The sequence below is a fragment of the Notamacropus eugenii genome, chromosome 1 (assembly GCF_028372415.1).
Source record: "Notamacropus eugenii isolate mMacEug1 chromosome 1, mMacEug1.pri_v2, whole genome shotgun sequence".
NCBI classification, from domain to species: Eukaryota; Metazoa; Chordata; class Mammalia; order Diprotodontia; family Macropodidae; genus Notamacropus; species Notamacropus eugenii.
In genome coordinates this window covers 293,061,249-293,081,973 of record NC_092872.1, presented here as the reverse complement: position 1 = coordinate 293,081,973, position 20,725 = coordinate 293,061,249, and the positions used below count along the sequence as shown (strand labels likewise).

Sequence of the window (20,725 nt, the reverse complement as noted above, 5' to 3'; positions counted from 1 at the left end):
AGGTAGGAAAGCTATGTGGTGCAATGGAGAGAGTACCAGACTTGGAGTCAAGAAGACCTGAGTTCAGATTTAGACTCAAATACTTACTTGCTGTGTGACCCTGAGTCACTTAAACTCTGTGCCTCAGTTTTCTCATTCCTAGCACCTGCCTTGCTGGGTTGTTGTGAGGATCAAATGAGACAGTGTTTGTAAAGTGCTTAGCATACAGCCTGGCACAAGGTAAGTGCTACATAAATAAAAAAATAACAAAACAGAATTAGAAAATTGTCTAAAGGAGAGGCATCAAACACATGACATGTAGGCTGTATACTGCCTACAACACTCCAGAGTGTGTTAGGAGCCATATTAAAATGTAATTGGGAAATAGTTACCAAAACAAATAAACAGTACAATAAAAGAGATAATATTGCATTTTAAAACTGAGTCAATATGACTCCATTATATAAGGATAAGTGACCCTCTTTTGTATTTGACACCGGTGGTCTAGAACACTGATAATGTGCCCATAGTCACTATAATCTGAATGTTATCAGAAGTGGGACTTGAACCCAGGCCTTCTAGGTTCCAAGGTCAGTTCTCTATCCATTATATCATGTTGCCTTTCTTAAATAAATACTAGATAAATGTGTTTGTGATTTATAAACCTAAAACTTCTAAGTAGTCTGTAAATCTTTTTGTTCCTTTGAGGCAACTTCTGGCCCAGTGGGATAGAGCACTGGGTCTGGAGTCAGGATCTGAGTTCAAATCTGTCCTCAGACCCTTAGTAGTTGTGGTGTCCCTTGGTAAGTCACTTAACCCTGTTTGCCTCAGTTTCCTCATCTGTAAAATGAGTTGGAGGGGGAAATGGCAAACCTCTCCAGGATCTTTGCCAAGAAAACCCCAAATGGGGTCACAAAGAATTGGACCCGACTGAAAACCTACTAAACCACAACAAATAGCACCTGCTTTGCAGGTTGTTGTGAGGATGAAATGAGATAATATTTGTTAAGTGCTTAGCAAGTACCTGGCACGTAGTAGATGCTTAACAACCTGAACCATATTTTTCAGCTTATCTTTTTGGATGATCACTTGTACTTATGAAATCACTGATTATCAAAATACATGTTGATTTGGTTTTGGGGGTGAGGGGAGTCTTGCAAAGTTCTTCATAGAATTTCTTTACATCTTGATCTATATGCTGGTACATAGTACATATCTTCATGGTAGATTTGAAGAAGAAGCAGCACCTGAACTGAGCCTTGCAGGAGGAGTTCTGAGAGGTGGCAATGAGATGAGTGCATTCTGGGGATGGTGGGTCAGCCTATTGGAATGTGTTAAGGTAGGAGGTAGAGGGTCAAGTTCAGGGAATATCTTACAAGTCATTTGCCTGGAATGTAGATTGAAGGGGACTAATGTGATATAGAACTAGAAATATGAGTGAGGGTCAGGTTGTGGTTAAATGCCAGGTTGAGGAGTTTACATTTTTATCCTGGACACAACTGAAAGCCACAGAAGGGTTTTTGTCTGTTTGGGGTTTTTTGGATTTTTTTGGTTTTTAGTAAAGCAATCAAACGATAAACATGTGTTAAGTGCCTAGTAAGTGCCAGGTGCTTTACAAATATCACATTTGAACTTCACAACAATCTTGGAAGGCAGGGAAACTGAGGCAAACAGGTTAAGGGACTTGCCCAAGGTCACTCAGGATCAAAGGTAAGATTTGCTCCTAGATTCTCAGAATCCAGAGTCATTCCATAAGGTTGCCTCCCTTAGGAAGAATCAAAGATGATGCTGCAGTTGTGAACTTTGTCAATAAAAAGGAGGAGGTTGCGTATAAAACAAAAGGGAAATTTGGAGGAGAAGTGAACTTAAAGGGAAAGATAATGACTTCCATTTTGGACATGCTGAGTTTAAGACCCATATGGGACATCCTAGTCAAGAAGAGAATTCAAGAGCAATATTAGGGATTAAAACATATGGGCTCAAGATATATGTTTTATTTATTTGTTTGTTCTGGTTCTAATTATTTTATTGCGCCAGAGTTCATACCTATCTCCCTAGGTTTCTCTGACTTTGAACCTTACATCATTTCTTACGGTATAGTAATTTTTCATTCATATACCATAATTTGCTTAGCCATTCCACAACTGAGAAGAATCTCAGTTTGCTACAACAAAAAAGTGCTGCTATACTATTTTTGTAAATATGGGACTTTTCTCTCTTTTTAAAAAAATCTCTTTGGGGTATAAGCCTAGAGTTCGTATCAACGGATCAAAAGGCATGCACAATTGAGTGCCTTTTGGGATATAGTTCCAAATTGCTTTCCAAAATGGTGGATCACTTCCCACCTTTACTTCAATAGTCCATGAGTGTTGTGCTGTCACACCAGAGTCCTTCCAACAATTGTCCTTTTCCTTTTCTGGTCACCTTCATCACTCTGATAAGGGTGTGAGAGAACCCCAGGGTTGTAATTTGAATTTCTCCTATTATTAATGATTTGGAATATTTTTATTTTTTTCTCAATTACATGTAAACAAAAATTTTCAACATTTGTTTTTTAAACTTTTGAGTTCCATATTCTCTTCTTACATCCCCTAGTCTCTCCTTGAGTAGGCAAGCAATCTGACATAGATTATACATGTTGCGATCCTGCAAAATATTTCCATATTTAGTTATGTTGCAAAAGAAAAACAGCCCAAAAAATCCCAAGAATGATAAAGAAAGCAAAAAAAAAAAAGTATCTTCAATCTACATTCAGACTCCATCAATTCCTTCTCTGAAGGTGGATAGCATTTTTCATCATGATCATTGTTATTGCTAACAGCAACTAAGTCATTCACATTGATCATCATACAATATTGCCGTTACTGTCTACAGTGTTCTGGTTCTGCTTATCTTACTTTGCATCAGTTCATATAAGTCTTCTAGGTTTTTCTGAAAGCATCCTGTTCATCATTTCTTATAGCACAATAGTATTCCATTAAAATTGTTTACCACAAGTTGTTCAGCCATTTCCCAGTTGATGGACAGCTCCTCAATTTTGAATTGGAACATTTTTATAAGATTGTGTGTAATTTGAATTTCTTCCTTTGAGAACCAAATGTTTATATTCTTTGACCCTTTATCCATTGAGGGAACTAAGCTCCATGGTGAAAAATGACAAATCTATGAGTAGTGTGGTTCCAGGGGGAGGGATTAATGGCAGAGTTCAAAGAATCTTTGTATCTGCCCTTAATTATTCACCTCAGCTACAAAACAAGAAGTAGTCTGGCTCTTATATAGCCCAGTCAATATACTAGTCATATTGAGATACTTGCTAACTAGCATTGGGGATATTTGCTAGCTCTATTGGAGGTCATCTTATTTCTTAAAAAAATTGCTAGTTCATAATATAAGCTTGTAATATAAGCTTATAAATTAGCTTTTTGAAGGCATGGACGCTTTTGTTTTTCTCTTTGTATCTTCAGCATCTAGCATAGCGCATGACGTATTTTAGGTGCTTAATGCTTGTTGAATTGAATTGAATTAAGCACATGAATTGTATCTTTTTTAATCTCCCAGTTTTGGATGTGCTTCTAGACTAGGTTATGAGTAGTCTAGGTTTGAGATGAGCCACAAGTAATTGTTTTAGCATTTATAACTTTGTTACTTTTTGTTAATTTTTAAGTTAAAAAATACTTGTGTGGCCCACTCCAGTATGCTGTGCTTAAATGATTAGGGTCCATTGAAATATAGCACAGAGAAAGGATAGCCCTTCCTCAGTATTTGGGGGCATCAGCCATATGAGGTTAACTGAATAATTCTATGTAGACCATACCTTAGTTTAGTGAGACAAGCCTTTCTGCTCACAAGAACAGCACCAAGGACTAGAAGGACCAAGTACTGAGGACCTTAGAGGGATTAGAATTTCCTCAGAATGTCCAGTGGTGTTAGGTGGAGTGCATAGCCAATGGAATGAGCTTAGAATTGTCTAGGGTCTGCTCATTATTATTAAACAGTGTTTTAGCACAGTGCCTGACACATTTGTTGTTGTTCAGTTGTGTCTGATTTTCCATGATCCCATTTGGGATTTTCTTGGCAAAGATGCTGGAGTGGTTTGCCATTTCCTTCTCCAGCTCAAAAAAGGAAACTGAAACAAACAGGATTAAGTGACTTGCTGAGGGTCCCACAGATAGGAAGGATCGAGGTCAGATTTGAACTCAAGAAGATGGCACTTCCTGGCACTCTATCCACTGCTCTATCTAGTTGCCTGGCACATAGTTGATGCTTCATAAATACTTATTGACTGTCTATCTTACTGAACAGGATAAGGCTTGGGACCAGCACTGCCCCGATGAGCAAACTATATATATCTAGGAGCCATTTTCATAGATATGATAATGAAACTCCTGGAAGCTGTTTAGTTCACCATGGAAAGAGTAAAGCAAGAAAAATTGGCCCAGGACAGAGCATTGAAGGACACCCCACACATAAGGAGTTCAGAGTGGATGAACCACATGCAGAAGTGGCAAAAAAAGACTAAGAAGTGTCTTGTCAAAACACAGAGGAAAATCAGAAGAGAGTATCAGAGAAGACAAAGGAAGAGAAGTTGGTCAGTCCTGTCAAAGATCAAGAAGTCAAGAAGATTGGGAATGGAGGAAAGGTATTCAGATTTAGCAATTAAGAAATAATTTTGGAACAGTTCCATCTGATTATATCTGGAACTAGGTTGCAAGAGTTTGAGATAAAAGTGGGTAAGGAGGCAGAAAGCTCTTTAAAGAGTTTAGCAATGAAAGGAAAGATAAAGGAAAGTGGGGATGGTCATGTTAAGTCAAGTGAAAAGTCTGGGTTTGGATTTTTTTTAAATGGGATATATTAGAGCAGCTAAGTGGCTCAATGGATAAAGCATTGGTCTTGGAGTCAGGAGGACCTGAGTTAAAAATCTAACCTCAGACACTTACTAGCTTCTTGACCCAGGGCAAGTCACTTAACCCCAGTTGCCTCCAAAAACAAAATGATGGGATATATCTGGACATATTTGAAGCTGTGGGGAAGGAGCCAGTAGATAGAGAGAAACAGAAGATGAAAAATTGAATGGTAGATGGGACAAGGTCTTGTAGGAGAGTAGAAGGGATTTGATTAAGAATATAAGTGGCTAATATGATAATATGTTTTGCATGATTGAACAATCAAATTGCTTACTGTCTCAGGGAGGGAGGGAGAGAGAAAATTTGGAAATCAAAATTTTTAAATAGTATTTTCTTTTTCCCCTTTACGTGTGAAGACAAGTTTCAGCATTCATTTTTTAAACAAGATTTTGTGGAACTCAAATTTAAAAAAAAAAGAATTTTAAAAATTGTCTCTACATGTAACTGGGGAAATTTTTTTTAAATATTAAAAAAAATAATATAAGTAGAGACAGCCTTTTTGAGGAGAAGGACCGTCTCTTTGTCAGAGACTGAAGCAAAGGGATAAAGGATGGGTTTTTGAGGGGTGCAGAAGAGGGCATATGAGTAGCTCACAACAGATTTTCTCAGTATAAGAAGAAATGAGACAGACATTAGGGGTAGCATATGAGAACTGAGGAAAGATCCAACATCTTAGTTTCTCTTCCGAGTTTCAGGCCTCCCTTACCAATTGTCTCTGAGACATTTCAAATCAGATACCCTGTAAGCATCTCAAACTCAAAATATTCAAAACGGAATTCATTAGCTATTGCTCAAAACCTACCCTTCTCCTGAGCTTTTCTGTTCCTTTTTAAGGCACCACCATGTTTGTAACCTCATCATCATTCTCAACTCCTCACTCCCACTCACCCTGTACTTCCAATCAGCTGCCAAATCTCTTTTGGTCTAGGCAGTGTCCATCGTTCATGTCCCTTCCCTTCCATTCATACAGCCAGCCTCTCATCACCTCTCACCTGGGGTATTACAATAGCTTCCCTATTGCCTTAAGAATAAAAATATATATTGTTTATATATACATATATATTATATATATATGTACATATATAATATATGTAAGACATACATGCAATGGGGTATAGAAATCTATCTTGACCTATAAGAAAATAGAGGGGAAGGGGATGAGAGAAGGTGCAATAGAAGGGAGGGTAGACTGGTGGAAGGGGTAATTGGAATACATGATGTCTTGGGGTGGGCAGAGGGGAGAGATGGAGAGAAAATTTGGAACTCAAAATCTTGTGGAAGTGAATGTCGGAAACTAAAAATAAATTAATTAATTAAAAAGAACAAAAATATTTGTAGAGCCTATATAGGATTGCACGTCACCTTGAGGAGGGGGAAGGAGAAGGGAGGGATGTAGAGAAAATTTAAAACTTATGGAAGGGAATTCTGAAAACTAAAAATAAATTGATCAGCTAAATAAAAAAAAGATAGAAGTATACACTCCTCCATTTGACATTTAAATCTCTTTACAACGTGACCTCTTCCTACCTTATGATTCTTTTTTACATGTAGCTATAATTCTGTGATTCAGCCATACTGCCCTACTAACTAATCCATATACCAGGTGGTGCAGGTGATAGAGCACTGGGTCTGGAGTCAGGAAGACCCACATTCAAATCCTGTCTCAGACATTTACTAGCTAGGTGACCTTGGTCATATAGGATCACTTCACCTGTCTGCCTCAGCTTCCTCAGCTGTAAAGTGGGGATAATGGTAGCACCGATCTTGGGTTGTTGTGAGGCTCAAAGGACATACTATTTGTAAAAATGTTTAGCATGTTACCTGGCACATTGTAGACTCTTAATAAATACTTGTTCTCTTCCACTCAGATACACAAGATTCTATTTCCCACCTTGTACTGGCTGTGCTCTGAGTCTGAAAGGCACCACCTCCTCACCCTCACCTTTTGGTTTCTTTCAAGGCAGCTTCAGTACCATCTAAATAAAAGCCTTGGCTCCCTTGGGCAGAGCTCTGGGTCAACTTAGCAGTCATTTCCAGTGGAGAACTTGCACATGCCAATGGCAGCTCAGAGGGCTTTGTGGTAGAGATGTTGTTTAATCTGGGCAGGATGTAGCTCTGCTCTCCATTATTTAGAGATGGCCTTTGCCCTGGGAATAATATAGGCTGCCATCCATAGAGCAAATGAGAAGAGAGGGCCTGCCCTCACCCAGGTGGGCATAAAAATACAGAATCAGCTAGCTCAGGTGTGGGGAACCTTTGGCCTCGAGGCCGCATGTAACTCTCTAGGTCCTCAAGTGTGGCCCTTTGACTGAATCCAAGCTTTACAGAACAGAGTTATGTGCTGAAGGTTCCCCACTCCTGACCTAGCCTCTGCTTCAAGATCTCTAGAGAGGGGAAACCATCTATTGATTAAACGGCCCATATCACTTTTGATTTGATATTTTTTACCCAATTATATGTAAAAATTTTTAGCATTCATTTAAAAAAATTTTTGAGTTCCAAATTTTATCCTTCTCTCTTTTTCTTTTCCCCTCCCCACTGAGAAGGCAAACAATTTGATATAGGTTATACATATGCAGTTGTCCACACCACTTTTGGACAGTTCTCATTATTAGGAACGTTTTCTTTACCTCAAGGCTAAATGTACCTAGAGGGGCTGCTAGGTGGTACCAGTGGATAGAGCACTGGCCTTGAAATAGGAAGTCTCATTTTCAGGAGTTCAAATCCAGCCTCAGATACTCACTAGCTGATCCTGAGCAAGTCACTTAAACCTTGTTTGCCTCAGTTTCCTCATTTGCAAAATGAGCTGGAGAAGGAAATAGCAAACCAATCTGGTATCTGCCAAGAAAAGCTGAAATGGGGTCATGAAGAGTTCCACATGACTGAAACAACTCAAAAGCAACAAATTCACTTCATTAACTTCCAACTATTGCTTCCATTTGAAGCCAAACAGAAAGAAGTCCAGTTCTTCTTGTTTTCAACGGCTTCAAAAAACTTGAACACAACTTTCATGTTTTCAGGAAGCTCCTCTTCTTCAGACCAGAGGTTGTGAGCTAATAGTAGTTTCAATAAAGCTTTACAAAAACAGGCTGGTTGAGATTTGGCCCTCAGGCGACTTGTAGTGTGCCAGACCCTGAAATTCAGCTAAGTATCTTGGTTGCTTTATTCTGAATGCTCTCCAACTCATGGCTCTGCTTCTTCAATTGTGCCCAGAACATTATTCCAGATACGGCCTGATTAGGTAGAGTCCAAGAGGGCCTGACACCGCTTTGTTCCTAGAAACTATGTCCCTCAGTGCGTCATAATATTACATTAGATTTTTTTTGACTGCTGCATTACTCTGCTGATGCTCATCAAACCCTAAGTCCACCAAAGTACTCTTTAACCCTGTTCCCCTTTATTCTCCACCCCACTCACCATTTTGTAGTTCTGAAGACAGATATTTTAACCCAAGTGTAAGGTTTTAGACATTTATCCTTACTGGATTTTATTTTCTTCCTGCTCAGTCATTTTCTGCTCTTCATGACCCCAATTTGGGGTTTTCTTGGCACAGATACTGGAGCGGTTTGCCATTTCCTTCTCCAGCTCATTTTACATATGAGGAAACTAAGGCAAACAGGTTGCCGTGGCTGTCCAAGGTAACACAGCTAGTAAGTGTCTGAGGTCGAATTTGCATTCAAGTCTTCTTGACTCCAGGCCTGGCACTCTGTTCACTGTGCCTTCATCTTCTTAAACTCATCCCAATGTTGTAGCCTATTAGGATCTTATAAATAAACTATTAAATAACTTTAGTTCTTATTACTTGCAGGATCAAATAATGTCTTTCATAACCTGACCCCTTTCTACCTTTCCAGTCATACCCCTTCATGTGCTCTGTGATCCAGTGACATTAGCATTCTTGCTATCCCTTGCACAAGATGCACCATCTCCCAATTCCCAGCATTTTCGAGGCTGACTCCTCCATTCCTGGAACTCTCTCCCTCCCTGTCTCTGTCTTCCGGGTTTTTTTAATTCCCTGCTGAAGTCCTACCTTCTGCAAGAAGTCTTTCCTGGTCCTTTTTAACCTTAACACCTTTCCACTCAGATAATGTCCAATTTTTCTTGTTTGTACATAGTTGTTTATATGGTGTTTCCTTCATTAGACTGTGAACTCTGAGAGCAGGGACTGATTTCGCCCTTCTTTGAAATCCTAGCACTTAGTGCAATGCCTGGTATATTGTAGCCCCTAGTAAATGCATGTTGGCTTGAATCCTGACTATGTCAGCTGGTATGATCGATTTTCTCTCCTAGCTTTATGTTATCCATAAATTTGATAAGTACACCATTTATGATTTTTATCAAGTCATTGATAAAAATATTAAGCAAGACAGGGTTAAGTGCACATTACTTGGGCATTCCACTAGAAACATCTTGCCAATCTGATATTGAACCATTAACAATCTCTTTGAGATTAGCCATTCAACCCATTCCAAATCCATCATTGAATTTATTGGCTAGCCCACATCTCTCCATGTTTTCCGTAATAACGGAATGAGATGCTTTATTAAATGATATGCTAAAAATTATATGTAAATTATATCTATAGTGTTCTTGTAACCTACCAATTTAATAGTCTTGTAAAAAAAAAAAAAGAAAGAAAGTTGGTTACCATGATCTGTTCTTGATGAAGCTATGCTGGATCTTTGTAATCATTACTTTCCTTTTTAGACCTTCACTAACTATATTGTTAATAATCTGTTCTAGTACTGTTCTAGGAATTGAGATCAAATTCACTGTCCTAAACTTTTGAGGCAAAAAAAAAAGAAAAAGGTTCTTTCCTTTTTGGAAAATTAGGACAGCATTCATTCTTCTCCCATTTCCTTTGGTTTATGATTCAGCAATCACATTTGCTAATTCTGTGTGTATGAATACATACATACATACATATATATGTGTATATATATACACACACACACCCCCTCACATATACAGATAGATCGATATACATACACACAGATATAGGCATATCTTTATTTTTCACTAACTTGTAACTGAAATTTAGCCATTTCCTTCATTTATTATTTTCACCAACATTATTCTGACAAGAGATAAGGCATCACCAAAGGGGTCCACAACACATGCAAAAAGGTTAAGAACCCCTGTCCTAAGACCAGTTCCAAACTATATCAACCTTAATTATAGTCAGATGCCCTGCAAAGAATAGATGTTCATAACCTGGAGTCCATGAACTTGATTAAAAAAATCAATAACTATATCAATATAATTGGCTTCCTTTGTGATCCTATGCATCTTATTTTATGCATTTAAAAACATTATTTTGAGAAGGACATCATAGGCTTCACCACTGCCAATGGGGTGCCAGCCCATAGAGAAAAAACTTAAGAGACCCTGCTTTAGATCAAGAATATCAAGGCTGATACAACTTGGTTCCTCTAGCAATATGGCCATTCAGTGGTCACTGGACAAGGTTCTCACATTTAGAGTACCAGTACTCAAAGGTGAGTTCATTGATGGTCTAAAAATTGGGTCATTCTTAGCATCTTCTGTCCCTTTCCCATCTCTTCACCACCATCATGGTGAGAGGGAGCCATGCAGGACTAAGGGACATTTAAAATAACTCTTTCTTCCGTGAGTTATCATGGCCAAAAGAATTTTATTACTAGGTGGTCTACCTACTACCTGTGCCTCTCTGTGATCCTCAAGAAGCAGATTAGGTCTGTTGCCCAAGGACTAGTCTGAAAGGTCATAACATATGAGAGGATCAAGGAAGGAGATAACTTTTCACAAGTATGGCTATATAAAGAATTCTTGACAATTAGGCTCAAGGATTACATTGATTAAAAATTTTCTTCACAAATATAAATTCAGTTAGAATTAGAAGGGAAAGTCAACTAGGGAAAACTTTTTTTAGCAAGTTTCTCTGATAAAGATCTGATATCCAAGATACACAGGGAATTAATATACATGGATAAAACCAAGAGCCATCCTTCATTAGAAAAGTCAAGACTGAAAGCCTTATAAGGGCCCTGAAAATAGATTAAGAGTAGTAACCAGACTTAGAACATTTTGTACTTTTAGTTAAGATCTTTGGAATAGGATAAAGATCTACTTAAGAGAAGAAAGATCCCCTGGGGGAGTAATGACTTGGGGGAGAGAGAGAGGGGAGACCAGGGAATAGATCTAAAGGGGAATAGGAAACTGGAACTTAGCAAATTGATTTTCAAATATTAGGTGATTCTTCTGGTGGGTTGATGAAGCAAAATACTAACTTTTACCATATCTTGACTTGTATAGATGTTTTATTATCTTGTAAAATTTTCCTTGTTCAAGAATTCTAAAAACGCTATTTCAAAATATCTTGTGTTGGGGAGGGTTTTCTTCAGGCATGAGGGAACTTGGCCAGTTTGGACATTTCTCCCTTTAAACAGAAAAATGTTTAGATTTAGAATAATGATATGTTAGTGAAAAACTATTTCTGGCAAACTTATGCCTATAATGTAGATAATTTTTCTCTTTCACCTCTCTCTTTCTCCTTCCCCTTCTCCTTCTTCTTCCACAGAAGCTTTTAAAATATAGAGACCCAATAGAATAGACAAAGATTATATATGAATGAGGTGGACATCATTCTAGGGTCATGTCTACTAACTGAGCTATATCAATAATGGAATCCGTAAGCTTGTACAGCATGAGCTTACATCCTAATAACTACAAAATTGGTAAAAACTACAAAATTTAACTACAAAAATTGGTTATCTTATGTATCTATGCAATAGTCCATAGAACAGAGGTTCTCAACCTTCTTTGTGTCATGTACCCCTTTGGCAGTCTATTAAGTCTATGAATGCTTTCTCAAAGTAATTAAAAGTAGTTGAAGGAATTATAAGCCAGTTAAAGTTCAGTTTAAAAAAGAGAGAGAGATGTAATTTCTTTTTTCTTCCCATTCAAGTTATGACCCAGGTCCAGGGTTCTTGAATCTTCATCTAATGATTAGCTTGACTTCATGGCATGAATTCCACAGTAGTCAGGAGTTTCTATACTCCTTTACTGTCTTGAAGGAGGGGTGGGCATGGAGTACTATGCAAAACATTCTGTGCTTTTTCTTGAACTCCTAGGTTTGGATCTAAGATAACCTGAGGGTGAGCAGCCATGTGGTAGATGACTTATTATATCTCATTATTTTGTTTTGATTGTATCTATGCAAAGAGCAAAACATTGTTTACGATATTTGAGCATTCCTGTCCATTCTTGGGGGAAGCCGAATCCTTTATGTCAAAGTCATCTGACTAGGACTTAATGAAATATAATGAGTCCTGGGAAGTGGAAGGGGCAGTTTCCAGTAGTTGAGGATTCAGAAATGTTCTGCTCTCCAATACTATATAAACTATTTGGAAAAATAGGCAAAGAAGGAGCATCAAATTCTTTTTATGATGCCGATGTGGTACTGATACCTAAACTAGGACGAGCCAAAACAGAAAGAAAATTATAGACCAATTTCCCTAATGAATATCAATGCAAAAGTTTTAAATAAAATGTTAGCAAAGAGATTACAGCAGTTTATCATGTGGATAATACACTTTGACTAGGTGGGATTTATATCAGGAATGCAGAGCTAGTTCAATATTAGGTAAACTGTCAGCATAATTGGGCCATATCAATAACAAAACCAACAAATCATATGATTATTGCAATAGATGCAGAAAAAGCTTTTGATAAAATGTAGCACCTATTCGTATTAAAAACACTAGAGAGCACAGGAATAAATGTAGCTTTCCTTAAAATGATAAATAGCATCCATCTAAAACCATCAGTAAGCATTATTTGTAATAGGGAGAAGCTAGAATCTTTCCCAATAAGATCAGGTGTAAAACAAGGATGTCCATTATCACCACTGTTATTGTATCAATATTGTACTAGAAATGTTAGCTTTAGCAACAGGAGAAGAAAAAGAAATTGAAGGAATTAGAATAGGCAATGAGGAAACAAAATTGTCACTCTTTGCAGATGATATGTTGGTGTACTTAGAGAATCTTAGAGAATCAACTAAAAAGCTACTTGAAATAATTAACAACTTTAGCAAAGTTGCAAGATATAAAATAAACCCAAATAAATAATTGGCATTTTTATATATTACTAACAAAGCCCAGCAGCAAGAGATAGAAAGAGAAATTTCATTTAAAGTAACTGTGGACAATATAAAATATTTGGGAGTCTACTTGCCAAAAAATAAACCCAGGAACTGTATAAACATAATTACAAAACACTTTTCACACAAATAAAGTCAGATCTAAATAATGGAAAACTAGTAGTTGCTCATGTGTAGGCTGAATTGATATAATAAAAATGACAATCCTACCTAAATCAATTTATTTATTCAGTGCCACACTAATCAAACTACCAAAAATACAGAGCTACAAAAAAAAAATAACAAAATTCATCTGGAAGAACAAAAGGTCAAGAATATCAAGGAAATCAATGAAAAAAATGCAAAGGAAGGTGGCCTAGCCATATCGGATCTAAAACTATATTATAAAACATCAATCATCAAAACTATTTGGTACTGACTTAAGAAAGAGAGTGGTGTATCAGTGGAACAGGATAGCTACACAAGACACAGTAAAACTGCTGGGAAAACTAAAAAAGAGTACAGTAGAAATAAGGCATAGACCAACAGCTTACATTGTATACCAAGATAAGATCAAAAAGGGTACATGATTTAGACATAAAGGGTGATACCATAAGCAAATTAGGAAAGCAAGGAATAGTTTACCTATCAGATTTATGGGGAATAGAAGAATTTGTGATGAGAAAAGAGATACAGAGCATTATGAAATGCAAAATGGATAATTTTGATTATGTTAAATTGAAAGGTTTTTGCACAAATAAAGCCAATGCAACCATGATTAGAAGGAAAGCAGAAAGCTGGGAAATAATTTTTATAGCTACTGTCTCTGATAAAGGTCTCATTTCTCAAATATATGGAGAACTGAATCAAATTTATAAAACTACAAGTCATTCCCCAATTAATAAATAATCAAAAGCTATAAATAGGCAGTTTTCAGATGAGGAAATTAAAGCTATCTGTAGTTATGAAAAAATGCTCTAAATCATTATTAATTAGAGAAATGCAAGGTAAAACAAGTCTGAGGTTGTTTTGACAAAACAGGAGAATAATAAATGTTGGAGAAGATGTGGGAAAGTTGGAACACTAATGTATTGTTGGTGGAGTTGTGAACTGATCCAACCATTCCGGAGAACAATTTGGAACTATACTCGAAGTCTTATAAAACTGCACACCCTTGGATCAAGCAATATCACTATTAGATCTGTATCCCAAAGAGATCATACAAAAGGGAAAATGACTTACATGTACAAAAATATTTATAGCAGCTCTTTTTGTGGTGATCAGGAACTGAAAATGGAGGGGATACTCATCAGTTGGGGAATGGCTGAACAGGCTGTGGTATATGAATGTAATGGAATATTCTCATGCTATAAAAAATGATGAGCAGGCAAATTTCAGAAAAACGGGGAAAGACATACATAAACTGATGCTGAGTGAAGTGAGTAGAACCAGGAGAACATTGTGCACAGTAAATAGTAACACTGAGTGATGATCAGCTTTGATATACTTAGCTTTCCTCAGCAATACAATGATCTAAGACAATTCCAAATGACTCATGATGGAAAATGCTGTCCACATCCAGAGAAAGAACTATGGAGTCTGAATGTAGATTGAAGCCTACTATTTTCTTTCTTTTTTTCTTTCTTGTGTTTTTCCCCTTTTTTTCTAATTCTTCTTGCCTAAATGTGGAAGTGTGTTTGATATGATCATACATTGCTTGCCATCTTGGGGAGGGAGAAAAAAATTTGGAATTCAAAATCTTATAAAAGTGAATGTTGAAAAGTATCTTAACATGTAATTAGAAAAAATAAAATACTATTAAGTGGGAAAAAAAGAAATGTTCTGGTCTCACCATACTCCCACAACTGATGAATTAGCAGGTCCTCTCAAAAAGAGGTCAGGCAACCAATGGGAGCCAACCACTTTCTGGGAATCCTTAAGAATGGGGCAATTCATCTTAGATGGGTGAAATGCCCTTTCTTCTGGAGTGAGCGTGGGACTGGCTTAGACTGTGACCTTCTGTGGAATAAAATAAGGTTGGTAGCTAGTAGTGATGTCCCATGGTGAAACAAAGAGCCCTCTGTGAGGTTTCTCTCCTGGTTCCCCCACCCCATGAAAAGTTATTTGAGAGTCAGGAATTGGAGGGGGGGCACTACCTCTATAATACCTCTGATGGCAAAAGCTTTGATTTTCCAGTATGGGTCACCCTGTACCAGCTTTAGGAGGTTCTCATAGACCTGGAATGAAAAAGGGAGAAATAATGAGCTGTCAGAGTTAGAACATAGCTATTAAGTGTCTGAGGTCAGATTTGAACTGAGGAAGATGAGTCTTCCTGACTTCAAACCCAGTGTGCTATCCATGGTGCCACCTGGTTGCCCCTAAGTGTTATATAAATACTAGCTATTATGGTTAGATGACCTTGTGAGGTCCCTTAGCTCTAATATTAAACTTTGAATGTTGGAGGAGCATGGCTTCAAGCCTTCTTTCTATCACCTCCCCAAAAGCTATAAAGTTTACCTCTATACCCCACCCCTAGTAATAAGGCAATCAAGAGATACCAAGTGTGAAGAAACAACTTCCCTTCTCATCCAGTTATCAGGAATAACTAGTGAAAAAAGGGACTGATCAAATACAACTTCTGTGGGGTAAGGAATTCGGGGTTATATAGTTATTTAGTTATTCAACAAACATTTATTTAGCACTATTTCCTACCAGTGGTGGGGAACCCAAGGACCTAGAAGGCCATATGTAGCCTTGAGGCCACAGATTCCCCACTCCTGTCAGGAATGTAGGCGCTGTTCTAAGTGCTAGGGATTCAAAAAAGCGGGAGGAAAAAGGTAGGAGGGAATGGTTTCTGCAGAAGCAGGCTCAGCAGTGTCCTGGGAGCTCTGTGAGTCTTTATTTCTCCTAAGAAAGGAGTCTATCCTCCCTACCACTCCCAATTGAGGATGCCAGAATAAAGATTCCCAATTACAGTTCTAGTGATGACAGTCTCTCCAAATGGCAAGGTATATAGAGGTAGATGACCTGAGTAGAAGAAGTGAGGTTTGACCCAAGACCAAATGTCATCTGAGACAGATGTTCAACTATTTACCTTCCATGCTTTCTAGTTAATATAGTTTCAGTATCTTATATTTGTATAACATTCAATATCTTGTAATGTACTTTTATGCTTGTTATCTCTTTGGAATCTTTGAAGAAACATGTAAGATAAACTAGGGAATGTATTCTATTCCTGTTTTAGATGTGAGAGTTTTCAGGGCTGGGAAACCTCTGGCCTCCAGGCCACATGTGGCCTTCTAGGTCCTTGGGTACGGACTTCTGGCTCGGTACAAATTTTACAGAACAAATCTTTTATTAAGGGAATTTATTCGGTGAAGTTTGGATTCAGTCAAAAAGCTGTACTTGAGGACTTAGAGGGCCACAAGTAGGCTCGAGACTGCAGGTTCCCCATACCTGGTTTAAATGATTTGCTGAAGGTCAAGTAGAAAGTCAGGGGGAGAGCTAGAATGAGGAAGCCTATGTATTCTGACTTCTAGTTCAGTGCCCTGACTTCCCCTTTATGCTTGAGCCCCATAAAACTTTTACACAGTATTTTCCCAACTCCCAGGAAAATTGTGGGAAGAGAAGTCCATGGCAAATAAAACTTTAACAGTGTAGTAAACCGTCCAAAGTGAGATATACCCATCCAATGAATAGGTTTTTTTGAGTAGTTACTCAAGGGATAGCCCCTTTAATAAATTAAAAAAAAAAAACTCAAACTGGGAGGGGAAGATCCTCAGGGTTCCTGGGTAAAAGAGAAACAATTACTCTAGTAATTACATTCACTCTGTGCTAGGTGGGTGGAGACTTGTTGGAGTAGTCCTGATGAATATCAGGCCTGATGAATAGTAGTTGGTCCTGATAAATATCAGGCCACTGGACCCAGATGGCTCAGGAGAAGAAAGTGAAGTTGGTGACCTTGCACAGATCAAAGTCAACTGCAAGTCATGTCATTATCTTGATGTCATGATCCTTTTTGAGAACAAAGGACAAACACAATAATGAACTGTTCAGAACCTGCTTGAACTCCACCTTACCATCTTATCTCTTATTTTGAGCGCACCAGCTGCAAGACAGGCTTCCCTCCTCACAGCCACGAAATCATCAGAGAAGCAGTTAAGGAAGTCAGGAAGCAACTTGGCAGTCATGAGCTTTAGCCAGCCAATCAGGGAGAGAGCATCGACTCGCTCCCGGGAGTTTCCTTGACCCAGCATTGTTCTGTTGGACAGAAGAGTCCAGTTACTCCGTTGCCTGAAAAACCTCCCATGACTCTATGCTTGTAGCATTGGCATCACTTCCCTGGCTAATTCTGATATTTGCACTTTTGTGGCCAAGAAGTCAATTCCTCTTCCCCCAAGTGCTCAGTCATAGATGGCTAAATAGAAGCAGTGAGGGGTTTTTGTCATCCCCAAAAGACCCAGAACCTCAGTTATTAGAAATGATACATAGAATCAGACAGAGAAGTTCAGTAAATGCTCAATGGACATTCAAGTTGGCCTTCAAGGCTCTTGCTTTTCTCTCCCCACCTTATTTCCCATTGAGAAAAGTTATTATTTCTCTCTAATATTAATAATCAATTATTGAATTAGGACCAGGATTTTTTTTCAGAAAGGTTGTTCAGTCTCTGAAGGACATTGCTGGTAATGAGGTTGGATTAATTTTCTTCTCAATATTGTTCAGACCCCATGCAAGTAGGAAAGCCCATGGTGATCTACTTAGGCTTGGGTTAGGGGTAGATCCTTTGTCTAGATTGCCTGAGGCTGGGGGTAGTCTGGGAGCAAGAGTGATCAAAGTCATGTCCCTCAACCCCTCATTAGAATAGGTCCAACTCTTATTATAATATTCATTCTTCTTACTAATTTTTAACCAATCAGAATTGATTGCCACCCTCAGGAACACCCACTCTTACAGGGGCATATAAAGCCTTTAGTGGGTTTCCTGAGGGGTCTTTGGCATTCAAGGGTGTCACTGACCCCTTTTATTAATTACCCAGACACTATATGTCTTGAACTTTTTATACTTCACTCTACTACTTCCAGCACAAGCCCCTTACCCCAGTCAGGCTAGTCACTTTCTTACCCATTACAGATTTTTTCCTTTTATATCACTCTTCCGCGTGAGATTCTTTCCCCCCTCCTATCCTTTGCCCTGATTCTGTTCATCCTTCATGGTCTACTTAAATCAATCCACAAGTATTTATTAAGCATTCAATATATTCTAGGCCAGAGGTGGATTCAGTCAAAGGGCTGTACTTGAGCACCTAGAGGGCCCCATGTGGTCTCGAGGCTGCAGGTTCCCCACCCCTATTCTAGGTATTGTGTTAAATGCTGGGGAGACAAAGCCAAAAACAAAAGTCTCTACCCTCAAAGAGCATATACTCCAATGGGAGAGACATGTCTACAAGCATATAAAAGATATAAGGTAAGATACAAGGTAGCACTAAAGAGGACAGTATAAGACCTGGGATTCTTTTTTTGTTTGTTATGGCCCTCTTAGGCAGTCTGGTAAAGTTAATGTCCCTTTCTCAGAATAATATTTAAAAAATAAGAAACATAGAATTATTAAGGAAACCAATTATATGAAATAGTTATCAAAATATTAAAAAAAAAGTTCACAGACCTCAGCTAAAGAACTTCTATACAAGCTACCAGAGGGACCAAAAGAGGCAGTCTGCAAAAGGCAGCACTTGAATTGAGCCTTGAAGGAGACCAGAGATTCTAAAAAGTAGAGATGAGGAGGAAAGGCATTCCTCTCACAGGGACACAGTCAGTGCAGTGGCATGGAGGTGGGAATTGTAGGTGAGGAACAGCAACTATATTCATCATTTATATAACACCTACTATGTGTCAGGCACTGCTGCTGTTTAGTTGTTTCGGCGGTGTCCTCTGAGGGATTTTCTTGGCAAAGATATTGGAGTCATTTGCCATTTTTTCTCCAACTTTTTTTACAAATGAGGAAACAGAGGCAGAGTTAAGTGACTTTCCTGGGGTCACACATCTAGTAAGTAACTGAGGCCATATTTAAACTCAAGAAGATGAGTTTTCTTGACTCCAGATCCAGGCACTGTGCCACCTAGCTTCCTCTTCCCTAACCCTAACCCTAAATGCGCTTCTCTATTGAAACTGGATAATTAGAATGAATGCAAGGCAAAGTATAAATGCCTTGAAAGGAACAAATAGCATGTTTTAAGTGGTTGTGGGAAGGAAAGATTACATTTAATGAGAAGAATCAAGGAAGGTGCTCATAAAACTTGCCACTTTTCTATTCCAGTTCACGCTGACTTCTTTTTTATAGTCATAATATTTATTGGCCATGCTGCTTGTTTGGGCAGTGGCTATGATTATATCTAGTTTCTTATCTTATCTAATTCTCTAATTGTGTGGTCTTCCTTTTTGCTGCAGTATGATTGTAAGATTCTTGAAGGTTGGGACCTTTTTTTCCCTTCCTGTCTATCACAGAGCCTAGCAAAATCACCAGCGTACAGTACGTATTCAACACATATTGTTGTGGTCCTTCGTTCTGGAAGAGGACCAAAATGACATAACTATGGTAGAGTAAAGTTTCAATGTGTCTGACTGTGGCTGATCAGACCAATATGAGCTCAGAATGCTCTATCACAGGTTTGGCCCAAATAGTTCATCTGAACATCTGTATAATTAAGGAGTTGCTTTAGGTACCTCTCAGGATCATATCACATGGTATAATAAGCACTCTTCATACCAAAGTAAGATCAGTGTAACATTGATTCTACACACAGGGACAATATAAAGCAGGATTACAGAAATATAGAAGGATGAAGATAATGTTTAACAGAGTAATAGAAATATTTACATACATCACCAAACTAGAGAAGCGCCAACATCTGAGTTCACATGCTGAAGCGTGGGGGCCCTTGACAACAGCTCTCCAGAGTCCCAGGTGGGAATCAAAATGCCTCATGCAGAGTGTCCTTCCCATGAGCGAAGCCCCGAGGAAAAAATACTAATTTCCCATAATAGATACAGTTTCAAATAAAGAAAAAATTGGTGTGGTGTATTTTAGCAACTGATAGGCTTATCATCAGAGCCTATGTGTCAGAATCCACATGGTTTGGCACCTGATTGCCAAAAGGTGCCAAAGTCTTGGTGATCCAGCACCTGATTGGCTCTGTACCAGGGCTCTAATGACTCAGCACAGGATGTGTTGCAGCTGTGAACTGGGTCAGAGTTCAAAGGAGCAAGACATCTGTGATTGATATGGCAAAATGTCTGTGTTCAAAAGGATACAGGATTGATTCCCTGTATTTCCAGAAGAGTGGCCAACCCTTCAAGGAAGATGAATCAGCCAGGCACATTCTCACCTTTAGTCCTGGGAATGCAGCCCCCATTTCAAGACGAAAAGGGAACATATATAGTTGCATAGGCCTATAAATGTGCAGGGAAGAGCTTTATACCTCATTAACCTTTCAACCTCTAGGATGGATTCTCTAAATTTGTGCATCTTGCATTTGCTATGAGCTGTTCCAATTCTGCTTTGCTTAAAGAGCACAGCACCTTCTCTGATGTGGACACACAATGCTGCTTGATTCTGTGCCAGTGTCTCTTGTGTCACACAATCAGTTTCAGAGTTCTTTTTTGTCCATTAATTTATATGTTTTCAGTTTTCTACAATTACTTCCATAAATCTTAGATTTTCTTCC

At 38.3% G+C, this 20,725-nt stretch overlaps 1 protein-coding gene across 2 annotated transcripts in view; it reads right to left on the bottom strand.

Moving 5' to 3' along the window:
- HEATR4 (HEAT repeat containing 4) overlaps window positions 1–20,725 on the bottom strand; it is a 91,510-nt gene that overhangs the window by 18,052 nt on the left and 52,733 nt on the right. For both annotated transcript variants that reach the window (XM_072629184.1, XM_072629185.1), the window contains 2 exons: window positions 17,085–17,265; window positions 15,173–15,242 (listed from right to left, as the gene is read on the bottom strand). In XM_072629184.1, coding sequence (XP_072485285.1) covers window positions 15,173–15,242; window positions 17,085–17,265 — 251 coding nt within the window. The remainder of the gene's footprint in view (window positions 1–15,172; window positions 15,243–17,084; window positions 17,266–20,725) is intronic.